Below are 16,389 nucleotides of genomic sequence, written 5' to 3' on the forward strand. Positions count from 1 at the left end.
GGGAAACCTGAATGTCTGTTCCAAATTGTGTGACGATCCATCAAATAGATGCTAAGATATTTCAGTATGGGCCAAAGACAACTTGCCATCCGTAGAGGCATGCCACTAGCATGGCTAAAAATGGAAGCATAGTTTTAATGCTGTGCATTTGTGCTTTACACCTCAACAGCTCCTGTACAACATATATTTTTTCATAAGCGATTCCAGCCGGGACGTTTATCCTGTCAATAAAGTCAGTCAATTGCTGCATCCCAATTCAGGGTCTCATGAGTCCTGTTGTATTGTAAAGGCTCCACCAAATGTAGCCTTATGTTGTCCAAATTTGTCACCAACGGTGTGACAGTTCGCAGCCCTCTGTATCCTACAATCTATTTTGTGCAAGACATTTGTTAATGAAGCAGTAAGGTGATCCTTGTCAATTGTATTTGCATTCAGATGGTTATCAGACATTGGTAAAAACATAACTTCACACATAAGTGGACCAATGAAACAGCCCTTGGGTGATGAATATAACAAACTGATAGAACCTGGATTACCGGCAGAACAACTGTGAAACATTCAAACTGAAGTTGTGCAGTCAAAATAAAACCATCAAACATTTGTTCTTTACCTGTCACAGAGGATTTGGAAATGAAACCCAACATGTTGTTCAAGGTGCTGTAAGTCTTGTTAGAGCAATGTGTTGACAAAAGCTGCTTTGTCTATAAATGCGGTCAATCATGAAGACCTGACAGCACAATGCTCTGCATTCATCAGTGTGTGGTGATGCTTAACAACCGGTTCCTGTCTTCAGCCTCATACTTAGAGCTTGAAAGGTCCAGTATGTAACATTTAGGAGGAGCTATTGGCAGAAATGAACTATCATGTTTATAAGTAAGTTTTCATTAGTGTATAATCCCCTTAAAATAATAATGATTGTGTATTTGTTAGCTTAGAATGAGCCGTTTTTATCTACAGAGGGAGCTGGTCCCCTTCCACAGAGCCATGTTACTACAGTATCCCAGAATGGCCAAACCAAACACTGGCTCTGGATAGGGAACTTTCAAGTTTTTCACGAATTTTGCAGCCACCATAGTTTCTCCTTCATGCTTGGAATGGGAGTGTGAGGTGAGTGGTATTCAAATGGTTGCAAACTATATTTTCACCACTAGATGCCACTTACAGTTTTTTTCTAATGGCTTGAGCACATTTTTTGTTACTATTGGCTATTGTTGCAAAACTCTACACATAAATAAGAAAACCCTTCACCAAATCAGCAAAACATTTTAGCTCTTTTGCAAAAGCTAAGAAACCTTGCTTAACTCTTCAAACCTTCGTAAAAATGGTATTTTCGTATCAAACAGTTAACACAAGCCATCACATTAATAAGCACACAATGCGCCACGCCAACTACACACTGATGGTATGAAAAAAAAACACATCTGGCTTTTGCTTTCTCTGTGCACAAGCTATGTCAGTTTGAGGTCATACTTTTGTCATAGTTCTGTAAACATAAAGGGATCCAAACTTCAAGTACTGGTGTTTATTTACACATATCAAAACAAAACAACAAGTGTTTTTTTCAAAGACAAAACACAAAATAATAATTTCACTGAGAAAAAAAAAATCAGTTTACGTCGTCTCTCTGGGTCAGGCCACAAAATTTCGTCTACATCACATGCAATGTCCTCTAGTCCAAGGCACCTGGGAAAATATCTTCTGGAATGCCGTATCCAGGCCTGACATGATGCCTGGTCAATATCCCCACATGCCTCCTCCATAGTTAATGGGGATGACGGTCATAGACCTTCCAGCGCCAGGCAGAGAAGAACTCTTCAATTGGATTCAAGAATGGAGAGTATGGGGGGAGGTTGAGTACAGTGAAGAGCGGGTGATCTGTAAACCAGTTGCGGACCAAAGCAGCCCTATGGAAACTAACATTGTCCCATATGATGACATATGTGGTCTGCTCTGGTCTCTGAACATTAGTGAGCATGTCATGGAAGGTGTCCAGGAATGTAATAATGTGTGCAGTGTTATATGGGTCTAGGGTTGCATGATGGTGAACAACACCATTTTGACTAATAGCTGCACACAAAGTTATGTTACCACCACGTTGTCCTGGGACATTGATTATGGCACGGTGTCCAATAATGTTTCTGCCACGTCTCCTTGTTTTAGTGAGGTTAAAACCTGCCTCATATATCCTCAAAATGAAGCACTGCAACCGAAACTACACATAGCATTATCAAAATCAAACTTTTGCATGAAATGGCACACACTTCATTCATATTACCAGATTTTTGCCTAACCACCTACACACTGTTGGGCATAATGAAAAGCACCCCCATCTTTAGTATGCTTTGCCATAATACTAAAATATGTATCAGATTGTTCACATGCACAGAAATATTTGCAGATACACACATGCTGTTGCAACATTTTTATTTTTTTTCCTTCACTACAGTAAACAAGTCAGTGCAACATATGCACAGCAGATATATTTACATGGGACTGAACAAAAATATTCTTACAAAAAACAGTAAACTGAAAAAGGACATTTCTGAAAAAAATATATTACAGTAAAAAAAAGAGGCAAGAAAGATAATTAGGCAGCATCTTGCCGCACAGCCGGGTCTGGCCACAACGCCTCGTCAACATCACAGGCAATATCTTCCCTTGCCAGACATCGAGGGAAAAAGCGCCTTGAGTGCCTTATCCATCCCTGAATTGCACCCACATCAATCTCATCACATGCCTCTTCCATGGCCTACACAAGAGACATGCGCACAAAGGGCTGCCAGTCGTATACCTTCCACCGCCATGCCGAAAAGAATTCTTCTATGGGGTTCAGAAATGGTGAGTATGGTGGGAGGTATTGCACGAGAAATGTTGGGTGGTCAGCAAACCAGTTTTGGACTGGGGCTGCACGATGAAAGCTCACGTTGTCCCATACTACAACGTTCCGGTTTCTTTGATGGTCTGCATCATTCATACGCTCTGGTGGTATGAGAATGTTGTGAAGTCTGTCCAGAAATGTGAGAATATGGGCTGTGTTGTATGGTCCAAGGTTGGCATGACTGTGGAGGACACCATGCATATTGGAGATGGCAGCGCACATTGTGATGTTCCCACCACGTTGGCCAGGAACATCTATAATGGCTCTGTGGCCAATGAAGTTTCTCCCCTTCTTCTGGTCTTTGTTAGGTTGAACCCAGCCTCATCTATAAAGATGAACTCATGTGGGATTGCATGAGAGTCCATTTCCAGTACTCCCTGAAAACAAAGAACAAAAATCAGTCAATATGGTGTTATCCAGTACACTGGGAAACAATGTTGTACTTATAGTACTACATCCACATATGCTCGTCTGAACTCTTTGTTTCTTTGAGAGTTTCTCTCAAACGGCATCTTATAAAGTTGTTTCATTCTGATTTGGTTTCGCTTGAGAATGCGAGCCAATGTGGACAGACTATGCAGAGAACTGTGTTCAGTGCATTTAAAAAGTTCCATTTTGAAATGCAAAATGTGTGTAAAGCAGAAAAGGTGTTTAGACTTTTGGAGACTTGAGAAGAAGTTTTGCTCTCTGTGTGTCAGTTTAAATAATTGTGCTGTGCATGTCATTTTAGTGTGTTAGCAATTGGAAAAAACTGTAATACAGAAATGCTCACATCGTGTATGTTTTGGATGGTGGTGTCATCCTCAATTATGCGCTGCTGAATTTCTCGTAGCCTTATGGAATTATTTGCAATCACCATATTGACTATATGGTTCTCTTGTTCTGCAGTGAACATTCTTCCTCTGCCCCCAGCATCTGGACGTCTTGCAATTCTGTAAAGTAACAATTTCAGTATTTTTACATGTATGGTATTGTTGTGTTTCGCATTAGAGTATGGCAGTGCTACAAAACTTAGTGCAAAGTGACTGTACTAACCAATTTTCATTTCGAAATGTCCTTATGATGCTTGCTACAGTGTAGCGGCTCAAGTTAGGCTGAACCCGTTGGCCAGCGTCCCTCAGGGTCATTCCATGGTTGATTACATGGTCCACTATTGTAGCTCTGATGTCATCAGTAATTCTATTTCTTACTCTTTTTACCCTTCCTCTTCCCTCTCCTCGTCCTCCTCTTGCTCTTCCTTGTCCTCTTCCTCTAACTTCACCTCCTTGTCCTTGTCGTCCTCACCCTCTCGCTTCTTCACCTCCACGTCCTCTTCCTCGGCCTCCTCTAATTCTCACTCTTCTCACTCTTCCTGCTCCCTCCATGGTACTCCACATGGGCAGCTTACCTGTTGCTTATTTATATTACTTAGGCTTTTTGCAAAGTGAACTAATTATCTAAAACAGTTTTCACATGTGACAGTGTGCCAGACAGTTGGCAAATAGTGTAAATAATAGCCATACATGTGTATAGTTTTGCTAGGAGTGTGTTAATAATTTTGGAAATTGAGTGTAAAGCAGTGAGTTGTGTTTACAGTTCCGCAAAAAGAGTGCTGTGCAGTGGATTGTACCTACAGTTTTGCAAAGTGTGTCTTACAAAATTGCAAACTGAGTGCAAAGCAGTGTTTTTAGTTTTGCAAACTCAGTATAAGAATCAGGGTTAGGGTTTAAGCATTCAGAAAAAACTGTAATCCTACACACTGGACCTTTAACTGAAAGCTCAGCAGAGAGAATGCAGTCACATAGCTTCAGGGACTTTCCCTTTTTAATGGCTGATGTATTCATTAGTAACACACGCCACCTAGTGAGTGTTTTGATTCAAAGCAGCTTCAGTTTCTGTCATGGTGGCCACTGTTGAAACAGAAACCACTTTTGGAGTTTTCCATTGACTGTAAAAAACAGTAGTTTACACAATCATCTCTGCTTCATCATGAAATCTTAAGTAAAGAAAGAGGTAAAAATGAAACACCAAAGTATAATTTACATTTTGCACTGACATTTGCAAGTGCAATCATTTCAAATGCAAATTGTAAAAAAGTAATTTATGTGCCCTGGTTCTGTTCGAGGTTTCTGCCTCTTAAAAAGAAGTTTTTCCTTGCCACTATCGCTAAGTGCTTGCTCATGGTGGGAATTGATGGGTCTCTGTAAATAATATTATAAAGAGTACGGTCTAGACCTGCTCTATAGGAAAAGTGCAATGAGATAACTTATGTTATGAATTGGTGCTATATAAATAAAACTGAATTGAATTGAATTCATTTTATACTTAAAGCTGTTCATGTTTTTAAAATGTATGACTTAGTGGTGACTTCTAGTGGTCATTTAAAAATTTATTTTTTTTACAAATACAAACTATGCCATTCAAGTAATTCAATAGATATATTTTAGTCTCATAACAATTCTACCAACAAGGACATTAAGACCAAATAAAAAAAAATGTTTGTATTGTTTTATATAGTTTATTTATTTAGTGCAAAAGCATATAGTCTTTTGTACATTGAAAGCTTACATCCTCAGAAAAAATGATCTTGTGGTAATGTGTCTCTTTTCTTCACAAATGTAAGCAAAAATAAATCAATTAAGTACACTAAACAATATAAAAAGGTAAAAAAAACAAGCGATATCCGGTGGTTCTAGAAAAGCAGGACTCCCACTTTTTGTACAAATATGCAAAACACACACACACACACACACACACACACACACACACACACACATATATATATATGTATACAACTCTTCACAGCTGTCAAAAGAAGCCAAATAAATTGTTTCCAAACTGCAGATGCATTGGGTTAAAAAGTATAAATATTCAATATGTATAGCAGAATAGTGTGTACAATTTTCAAAACTTAATGCTAAATATTTATAATGCATAAAAATGATTGAAGATAAAATTAGGATTACTTTTTACAAATGGATAAACATAATAACAGTATCAACAGTTCCACACTTATAAACATCAACAACTATCATACAGAGGATCCAACACTTGTCATGCAGAGTAGTGCACAACGGTTGCCTCACAGAACCTTTTACCATAGCCACTGGCGTCAGAGGGCGTCGTCATGAGAAGAACGACAGAGGGACAAGAGTCTGGAATACAGTGGATGCTCTGGTTCCAGCTAGATGATCTGGACTTTGCAGATGAGATAGCCTTAATGTCATCCACCCACAGATGCAAGCAAAGACTAACCTGCTAGCAACAACAAAATAGGCCTTACCATCAACCTAGACAAGACCAAGGTAATGTGCATCAACAACTCCAGCGATGACTCCATCCGACTGGAAGGAGCACAGCTAGAAGATGATAACACCTTCACCTACCTTGGAAGTATTGTGGGCAAAGATGGAGGGACAAATGCAGACATTCAAGCCCAAATTGGGAAGGCTAGAACAGCTTTTGTTACACTAAGGCCCACCAACTCAAAGGAAATATGCCAAAACACAAAACTCTGGATATTCAACACCAACGTTAAATCAGTGTTGCTCTATGGTTCAGAAACATGGAGAGTAACAAAATCCTCCACCAACAAAGTCCAGACCTTTGTCAACAAGTGCCTAAGAACCATATTGAAGATACACTGGTCAAACACCATCAGAAATGAATATCTGTGGCAAAAAAACAAACCAAGAGAAAGCAGACACCCAGACACCCAGATGAGGAAAAGGAAGTGGGGTTGGATTGGACACATACTACGGAAGTCCAAAAACAAATATAACCAGTCAGGCCTAACATGGAACCTGCAAGGGAAGAGAAAACGAGGGGGACCCAGAAACAGCTGGAGGAGGTCAATAGACACAAAGGCAAAAGATGGAGCTGAAGAGGGCGGCCCAGGACTGGGGGCGATGAAGAGGAGTTGCGGATGACCTGTGGTCCATTAGGAGAAAAAGGGTTTAAGTTTAGTCAAAACAGATAAGGACATGTGCACAGACTTTGCCGCCTAAACAAGTGTGCCCTGAGTCTCCTGTTCAAAATGCTACAATCTCTTCGGTGAACCCAACCTCAACAGGACAGATAATCAATGGAGCGGTGTTCTTCCCGTTGTCATGAAGACAGGGGTTTAAGTACGGGTAGAGAGGCTCAGTGAAGTTACATCCACTGTAAGTATAAATGTGAGTCTTTGCTTCAGTGTCGTAGAAGGACACCAACCCTTCCTCGTAGTCCAGGAAGATACCGACTTTCTGGGGGGTTTCCTGGAGGTTGAGGGTGACGGAGGGGCCGGCGCAGGCGCTGAGACTGCCACCTTTTCGACGGCAGATCGCCCAGTAACCGCTGTCAGGACGAACAGTGATGGCCCCCTTCCTGTTGATGGACTCTCTGGCCACGCCAAGATCCCAGTCTGTTTTATCTCCAACCTGAAACACGTACGGAATAGAGAATTAGACAAGCAAATTAACGATGCAACATTAGCTACTGTTAAAGGGTCCGATAACATCTGTTATCTTGTTTTCTTTTGTGCAAAACACAGCAGAAATTCTTGTGATAGTTTTTGCCTAAATACAAGCTGACCAGGGCCTGTAAACAAATGTCACAGGAGCCTACGCAGGACATCATTTTGGTCTTCTGTCATCGTGCAAGATTAGAAATAGAGAACAAGGTCGGATCGGAATTTATTCTAGTCCCTGATGGACTTGGATAATGGACTTGTCTTCTGCTGTAATTTCTAGTGTTCATTAGACATCAGAGCAGAACATACTGTACTGCATAAAGAAATAGCTCAGCATCCTTACAGCCCTAAAGGTGTGTAAAGAGTGACTTGGTCACATCAAGAGCACATAGTACATATCTGCAAGTGAGTTTTTTTTTAAAAAGAAAGCAGCCCTGTTTTCAGCTTTGTGATGATGCTTTTTCCAGCTAATCCAAGTTTTTTTTTTAAATAGTAGGAGAATTTTCTCAACCCATAAAGAAAAAACTTTCAAAATGAACTAGTGTTCATTTAACACCAGAGAAGAACATACTGCATAAATAACTGGTCACATCAACAGCACATAATGCAGATCTGCAAGCAAAGGTTTTTTTTAATGAGATCCACTGGCCACCTTGATGTAGATGTACAACAAATCCATCAATCAGAAAAACCCCCAAAATCTAACATTTTTTATTGTAACCATGACTGATTATTGGTTGCTGTTACACATAAAATAATAATTTACACTATGATAAAAGAGTAGAGAGAATATCAGAATATTTAAAAACATGAATGCACTACCTCCTCCCAAGCTAATTTTATATCACCTCCATGTACGTACGTACGTAATCACTTAAAAACAAGAAGCAGATATGAGATATACACTCTGGATAAGGGAGCCTCTTTATACCTCTTGTAAACATGAACTTTATGTTTAGTGGTCCAACTAAGACATTTTTTTCTACACTTCTATTCTGTACCTGCTATTCTGTCGCTTTATTGAAGCCAACTTACAGCGAGTAAAACATCAAATTCAAGAACCCTTGTTTATGGTTGCACTATTATATAAAATGGGGGGTAAATCTAGATGTCCCGTAAATCTTGTGTTCCTTTCTTTATGACATTTTGGGTATCTTTGGAAACTTTTTACCTTGACTTAAACTTAAAACCAATTTTTTAGGATTATAATAATGCACATAAGCACAGCATGTTTGTAAGGATTGACCAGTTGATGTAGAGTCAATAGTGTTTGAGGTTCAAAGTGTAATTGGAGGTCTGATTTTCTACCTGAACCACCCAGTAGTGTTTTCCAGAGGTGAATCTTTGTTTCCCCAGAACGGAGACGCAGGAGTCAAACCTGCGGGGGTCGTCAGGGGGAGAGGCTTTCCTCTGCTGGCTGCTGAGACTCACCTGTGGATCGTCAACATTTACAACAACAACAACAATAACAACAACAACAACAACTGACATTCTGTTTTTACATCATGGACATTATCAGTGATGTTCATAATCATGAGTCAACATCTTCATAATCAGTTTGTTTGTTTGTTCAGTTTCGTTGCCAATCAAATTTCAATGAGCTCAGGATCTCTTTTGCAAGAGAGACCTAAGAACAAATATACACAAGATCACAACAAGACAATTATTCACACAAAACAACCATCACACACACACACACACACACACACACACACATACACACACTAATTAGAACAAAAACTAATATTATTAGACATATACTAGTTAGTTAAGCTATTAAAGCTTTAAAGTCTTGCAGAGGAATGAGTGTAGCTAACTTCAAACTGTGTTGCAGATCATTCACGTAATAAGGTGCAAAGTACTGAAAACCAGTCTTCCCAGTTCAGAGTTGGTATGAGGAACTTTTAAAGCCAAGCTATCCTGTGATCTGTTGTCATGGTTATTATCTATCCCGTGATCTGCTGTCATGGTTATTAGCTCTGAACTCAACTAAGCATGTTAAATCTCTCGGCAGCTTAGATAGCAAGGTCTTATAAATTAAGACACAGGTATGCTGATGCCTTCTAGATGCCAGTGATGACCATCCAGCCTTTTCATGTAACGGCACTGTTGTAGACAGCATTCAGTGGCACGAGCATACAGGGTAGCTGCACAGTCCAATGTAGACAGTATTATGGATTGTGTAATGGGTTTTCCTGTACTCAAAGGAGAAACAAGCTCTGTTTCGGTATAAGAATCCCATTTGAATTTTTTGAGCAAGATGTTCAACATGAGTTTTGGAGGACAATCTGCTGTCTAACCTATTCCTCCTATTCCTATTATAATGCAATCAGTTAGATCTCCATTTAGAGCATGGAGAGGTTTGCGACCTTCAATGGTCCGTGCGTTTGTGAAATGCACAAATTTTGTCTTTTTGCAGTTTAGAACAAGCTTTAAATCAAAAGGAAGGTCTGGAGGACATCGAAAGCAGACTGTAACCTGGAGAAGGCCTGGTTTGCGGTACGGCCGATGACATGCAAGATGGTGTCATCAGCATGAAAATGGATATTACAGCACTGAGTTGGAAAATAAATATAATTTAAGCAGATTATTTAATAATAATAATAAAATAAGTTTGTCACATATTTCAGACAGTGATTATACTGTCACACTTGACCTTTTTTCCATCTGGGGACAGAATCAACCAGCCTGCAGCAGTTACAGGATCCAGAGTCACATCCGCTGGAGATGAACAAAATAAATGGATGAGATGACATAATTTAATTCAGAGTTCACAGATTTTAAGAAATAATTCACACAAAAATGTTATATTGCAATCTCTCTGCCTTCATATTACTCAAAACACATGTGAGGTTTGTATGTTCATGTAGGGAATTGAACAATCACAGCTCCATGTCAGCCTTTTCCACAACAACACAACTGGCCGGTGTCCTATTTTGTTCCAAACAGAGCAATACATTTTGGTTAGTACTGTATTTTAGAAACCAATTGGTAGCCTGTAGAACTACTTTCTGCTGCAACATCGGTAAAACCTAAAAGTTTACATTTAACCCTTTTAATTTGAACCATAATTACAAAATTTCCATTCCAATAATTTTTTTGATTGTTTTTTTTCTCTTTTGGATTGCTATCTTGTACATTGCACATATTTTTTATTCTTAATACTGTGAACGTTTGCACATTCCCTAGTCAATATTTTGCACATTCCTGCACAAAACTGTACAGCTCTTTCATTACAAAAACCCCCAGTTATATTGTACATATATTTAATATATTTTTTCATATTTTATTGTCATTTTTTTATTTATGCTTCTTGACTTATATTACTTTCTATTTATGTTTTCTATTTTTATTTTCTCTTACAATGTTTACTGTTATGCACCAAAACACCAAAAGACAAATTCCTTATACGTGAAAATCAACTCTGCAATAAACTTGATTCTGATTTTGACTCTCTTTCCAGGAAATATAAAGATTAAATTGCACATATGAAGGTGAGTAGATGATGACAAAAGTTACATTTTTAGGGGAACTTTTTTTACACTATTAAGTACATGTCCTTACACATACCTGCATATTGATTCATCTTGCTCACTTCTACAAAATAAAAGACAAGAAATGTTGTCAGTTTTGTGAAAACAAAATGAAACAGCTGTCTGACATTTGGCAAATGGAGCAGTAGAACTGTATGAGGCTGTTTGAAATATATAAAAGGCTGTATGTACTGTTGAGTTATTGTGATTTTGTCTTGTGTGACAAATTATTTTTTGACATACAAATAGTAAAATATGATATGCTTATATTGGTGAACACTGGCAGATTTAGCAAACAAAAGGCTTTTTCGAGGTACACATCCTACACAGGTAATAATATCAAGACAGCAACAATATCACTACCTTCTACAGACAGTTTCTTTTCAAGTTCATGGCAGACGTCCACCAACTTGGAGAAAGCTCTCCTCACTTTCCCTATGTAGTTGTCTGAGTGGACTCTGACCTCAGACCAATCTCTGGTGGACATTGGAGCACCCAGAGAGGGGAAACTCTACAGTAAAAGAGGACAACAGAGGCACACATTGCTTGTGAGTGCAAAAAAAGATTCTCTCTTATCAGGGATTGTGTTTGTATTTATTTAATAAATTTAGCATAATATATCTTTTGTATAAATAATCTAGTAGATGAAAACATGAATAGAGTGTGCAGGACTTTCTGACCTGTATGAGATGAAGAGGATCCTCTGTGTGCTCCAGGTACTGCAGCTCACTGCATCTGCTCTGCAGTTCATTGATTTCCTGCCGGAGCACTTTGAGAAGCTCCTCCGCTGTCCTCTCAGCTGTTTTGTACTTCTCCTCGATCTCCTCGATGAGCAAAGCCTGGTTTCTCTCAATGACGCTTACCATCATGGTGGCGACCTGAACACTTGACTGTATCTCTCTTTCTTTATTTACCTGCAGATACGTATAAATCAAGATGAATTAATATGTAAAATAACGCAAATATAAGATTGTAACAAAATAGCACCCCTCACTGGATGAAGTTGAAAAAAAGACATCCACAGACTGTAAACAATAAACTGTGAAAACTTTTCATTTCAGATTTGAGGACCAAAAGGAATGAAACAACAGAGAAGACTTTTCTGAATTCTGAAGACTTAAATGATGGATTTTTAAGAAGAAGAAATATGAAGAATTACTTTAATAATCCCCCTTGGGGAAAATTCATCTTTACACTCCGCTTAGTACTTTGTTACACACACAGGAGAAACCTATACATGCAGTTGATGTGTAGATACTGTATGTCAAATTGATGGGTCGCCACAGTGCAGTGCCCCGAGCAGTTAGGGGTTAGGTGCCTTGCTCAGTTCACCTCGGCAGGGTCCACCTCCGTATCCACTGATCCATTCTGGACTCAAACCTACTACTGAGCTACTGCTGGCCCCAATTTATTTTATTTTATTATTATTATGAAATTAAATCAGAGTTTAAAAAGAGTCAAAGAGTCTACAGCCACGCTAGCAGCTCTGTGAAGCTGTACTAAGCACAGTGGCACTTTGAGCTAAATGCTAACACCAGCATGCTAACATGCTCAGAACAACAATGATAACATACTGATGTTTAGCAGGTACAATATTTTCCATGTTCACCATCTTAGCATGTTAGCATGCTAACATTTGCGAATCAGCACTAAACACAAAGTGCAGCTGAGACTGATGAGAATGTCCTCTGTATTGCAGGTATTTAGTTATAAACCAAGCATTTACAGATAAAGGTGCATATGAGAAAGGACTTTATGTGTATATAAGCAAAGCACAAGGAGACAACAATGACAACTCTTTTAAAAATCAAGTGGGGACATACATGTTTCTGTCCCATAAATGTTTATGTTTATAATTGAAAAACATTAAAATACAACACTTACTTTGCTCAACTCCACTGAAACCTTGATCTCCTCAAACTTTCTGATTCTGGCCTGCAGCATCCGTTGAAACTCTGCTTCAGTCTTCTTCATTTGAGTCTGTAAAAGTTGGTGAAAGGTGAACACAAATACATAAACAGGGACACTGTAATGCAACTATTACAATAACAAAATATATTATATTAATTTGCAGGCAGAACATTGACAGTATATTGGCAGCATAGACCATCAGTGGTATTGTATAATAGAATAAACATAAAATTGAACTGCATGTAACATGCATTATTATGAAATCTCAGGGTAAAAGATAGAAGTAGATCATTAGATAAAATAAATCTCTTTTCCTCACCCTGATCCTTATGCTCTCCTTCTCCATGGGGACAATCTCATGGTGTTTGTGTTCCCTCTCTTTGCATTTCATACAAACAGGTGTCTGGTCTCTATTGCAAAACATCTCCAGGAACTCGTTGTGATTTCTGCAGATGTGACTGGTGGTGAAGGTGGCCGGATCTGTCAGCCCGTGCCTCGTCATCATTTGATCCCTTAGATGAGGAGTCAGGTGAATTTCACAGTAAGACTCCCGGCAGACGAGGCACGACTTGACCGCTGTTGACTTGTTTCCTTGGCAGATGTCACAGGGAACATCAGACACAGAATGTTGTCTTGGGACAAGTCTCTTTGGTGGGGCTGGCTTGTATGCTGGCTTGCCCTTCAGAGACCTTTTGATTGAATACAGATCTGGTTAATTTATATCAAACATGAAAAAAGGAGAAAAAATGAAAAATGAAAAATAATGCTAAAAAGTGTATTTTACTTTGCAAGACATTGTTTAAAAATTTATACACACACAAAAAAAAGATAATATCAACAGACCTTTTAAATTGCTCAGTGATGTCTTTTAAGCCTACGTTGATCCTGAGTTCTGGGCGTTTTCTGAAGGCCTCTTTGCACACCGGACACTCTGACTTATGTCTTGTATCCCAAAAGCGTTTGATGCATCCCAGGCAGAAATTGTGCCCACATGGGATGGAGACAGGGTTGTTGAAGATATCCAGACAGATGCTGCACCAAAACTGCTCCTCAGATAATGCAGAGGCCATGTTTCTGACTGAAGAATGACCTTATTTTACTTATACATGCATATTCAAAAATGTGTGGATATCTCGTACATATTATAATGTAAAAATGCTGTTTGAAAAGAATTTCCTCAACCCCTAGCTTTTTGTCAGATATTACCTGTTAAGTACTGTATATAAACAAATACAACCTAAATTTCCTTAATTATTGAGACTTCACCAGGATAGTAGTATCCATTATTATAAAAAAATTGGATCTATCCAAACTCTTCTTTTACAAAGGTAATAGCCAACAAATGGCCGATTGATTATAGCCTTGGAGGAGAACAACAAAAGGCAAAGACGTTATGTATGCATCTGTACTAAAAGGTACAAGACTAAGGTTACTGTAACACATGCTGTCTAAATAGTCTAAAATGTGTTCCAGTAATTTATTTTGCACATCAGTCCTGTGGGAACCAAGGCACTTGCTAGTGAGCTTTCTTGATTTCTCCTTTTGAGTCTAGGCTTAATACCCAAATCTTTAGCTGAGGAGTCAGTGAAGACCAGAACAAGCTAAAGGAAGGTTAATATTTGAATTATGTCACTCAGACTTTCAAACTCCTTATGGATTGAGTGGCCAGGTCAGTCAATTGATTCTTAACTATTCTAAAAACCCACTTAATAGGGAGTTTGATCACCTTATTATTCTGCAAATCGTCCATGTACTCCAAAACGGACACAGACAGCAGATGCAGGAAGATTATGACTTTTATATTCTAAATATTGAATATTAAATGCTGTTGAGTAAGATTTTTAAATGTAAAATAGACGTCACGTAGTCTAAGTTCAAACTGACTGTTAGATTTTAGACGTCTATCTGACATCTATCTGCTCTGATAGCCTGATGTTAAAGAATAGGCTAGCTGCCCCGTCTCCTCAGTCCTAATTCTTTCAAGCGTGCTTCTGTGTCCCACGGGACATTTTAATGTTGAAATCATATCAAGAATTAGGCTACATCATATGTCCTTTGTTAAAGTATTCTCTTATGATTTCAGTCTCCTCTTCCATCCTTAAACTAAGTTTAAGATTTGTGCAAAGACACTGCTGAGAGTAGTAGGCTAGGCTCAGCTACACAAACAGGAAATTACATTGAACTGTCGCCAGGGACTTGGGTTCTATCCAGTTACAAACAAGAAGTGTTGTCCTTCCTTTTCTGTAATCTGAAATGTCATTGTGTTTTGTGAAATGTTGTTGTGTTTGACACTCAGGACCACCATAAATGTATACACAGCTGCCAACAGCAACCAACTTCCACTCATTAACCAGAAAGGGATTTTGGTCAAATAAGGTTCTTTAGTTGGAATAAAAGCCTGCAGACTCTCAGACCAGAATGGTTTGTTGATATAAAAATCTACAGCAAAGGAATGCTGCTAGACAGGTTAAATCAGAGAAACAGTTCAGAAATTATTCAAGGAACATTTTGAAACACATCATCCATTAGGTTGGAGTGTCAAAATGTCCCAGTGGTGAAGTTAGATCAGATCAGTGCCAAGTAATTGTAACATTATAGGTTTGAATCTGACACAGGAATGTTGCAATGTCTGTGCCCTCCTTTGTTTTATCACGGATACACAAACTCTAACAAAATCATAAAAATACAATTCAAATTGGTAAAAGGGTTTGTGTGAAAAAATACCTTAGATAAAAACATACTGTGGTAATGTTTGGTGCATTTCTGGTCCTGTACAGAGTTATTTGTCCCCGTACGCTGGTTAAAAAGTGCATTTTTGTTTGAAAAAAATGGTATGGTAAGCCTTTTTTGGTACATTTTACATGCAATTCCCATTATATCCACTTTGACTGCTTTACCTCTGAGCATTTTCCGTTTGAAAAACATTGCTGACATTGTTTACGTTCATGGCAAAAGTCAGTTTATCTTGAAACAGAGGCTACTGATTGTATACGTTCTTACTCTCTACACTATTTGCTAAGTAAAAATAATGTCTTACCTGTGTGGGTCGACAGACGGATACTCCTTAACAAATGTGTTGCCAGCCGTTGTATGAACACTGTCAAAACAAACTCTTCCTGAAATAGATGCCGCTTGACTTTAAAGTTCTTCACGCACTGACATTTGTCAAAGAGTTAAACAGGTTATTCTGGTTTTGCTTATTAGCCTTCACCAGTATACACATTATATTTCAACTGTAATTCACTGTAGCTGCTGCTCTTAAGTACAAAGTGAGCAATTATCAAATGTACTGTACATGTATGTTATCAGGAGAGAGGAAGAGAAATATACAGACAATAACACAAAACAGTAAGACATAACAAACAGAGGTTATGTTTAAATTTGGTACAGATTTTTGTTAGTGGGAGAACTATGCATAAATATTTCATATTTGTGTGTTTCTCTGCTGTGCATGTGTGTAAGTGTGTTGTGTATTCATGGATGCATAAGTGTGAGCAGAGGAATGTGCAGTTGTGTGCAAGGAGGAGAGAGAAGAAAAAGAAAAGAATAAAATGTCAAAATCTATTTTTTTGTAGGAGCCTGAGAGGAAGCGGCCGGGGTGGGCTAGCAGGGTCCACTCTCTATGTTTTTTCTCCTTG

The 16,389-nt window shown here is 38.6% G+C and overlaps 1 protein-coding gene and 1 long non-coding RNA gene across 2 annotated transcripts; both read right to left on the reverse strand.

Moving 5' to 3' along the window:
- Positions 1-2,409: 2,409 nt before the first annotated feature.
- Positions 2,410-3,376, reverse strand: LOC122869777. The gene is made up of 2 exons (XR_006376408.1): positions 3,334-3,376; positions 2,410-3,255 (listed from the first exon to the last, which is right to left on the reverse strand). It is a non-coding gene; the product is annotated as an uncharacterized LOC122869777 (long non-coding RNA).
- Positions 3,377-5,359: 1,983 nt separating this feature from the next.
- LOC122869776 (nuclear factor 7, ovary-like) lies at positions 5,360-15,902 on the reverse strand. The gene is made up of 10 exons (XM_044183075.1): positions 15,789-15,902; positions 13,595-13,829; positions 13,071-13,440; positions 12,725-12,820; positions 11,521-11,754; positions 11,204-11,351; positions 10,878-10,904; positions 9,964-10,028; positions 8,616-8,738; positions 5,360-7,275 (listed from the first exon to the last, which is right to left on the reverse strand). The coding sequence occupies exons 2-10, from the start codon at positions 13,819-13,821 to the stop codon at positions 6,889-6,891; spliced, it is 1,677 nt and encodes a 558-aa protein (XP_044039010.1). The 5' UTR covers positions 13,822-13,829; positions 15,789-15,902; the 3' UTR covers positions 5,360-6,888.
- Positions 15,903-16,389: the final 487 nt, after the last annotated feature.

Source organism: Siniperca chuatsi, linkage group LG22 (assembly GCF_020085105.1).
Source record: "Siniperca chuatsi isolate FFG_IHB_CAS linkage group LG22, ASM2008510v1, whole genome shotgun sequence".
Taxonomy (NCBI): domain Eukaryota; kingdom Metazoa; phylum Chordata; class Actinopteri; order Centrarchiformes; family Sinipercidae; genus Siniperca; species Siniperca chuatsi.

What these genes read in the sequence shown, in the direction of transcription:
- LOC122869776 (XM_044183075.1), bottom strand. Translation starts at nt 13,821, where the DNA reads ATGGCCTCTGCATTATCTGAGGAGCAGTTTTGGTGCAGCATCTGTCTG. An exon ending in AGGAGAGCATAAGGATCAGG is followed by an intron (nt 12,821 to 13,070) that starts GTGAGGAAAAGA and finishes CAACTTTTACAG; the next exon opens with ACTCAAATGAAGAAGACTGA. An exon ending in AAAGAAACTGTCTGTAGAAG is followed by an intron (nt 10,905 to 11,203) that starts GTAGTGATATTG and finishes TTTATTTTGTAG; the next exon opens with AAGTGAGCAAGATGAATCAA.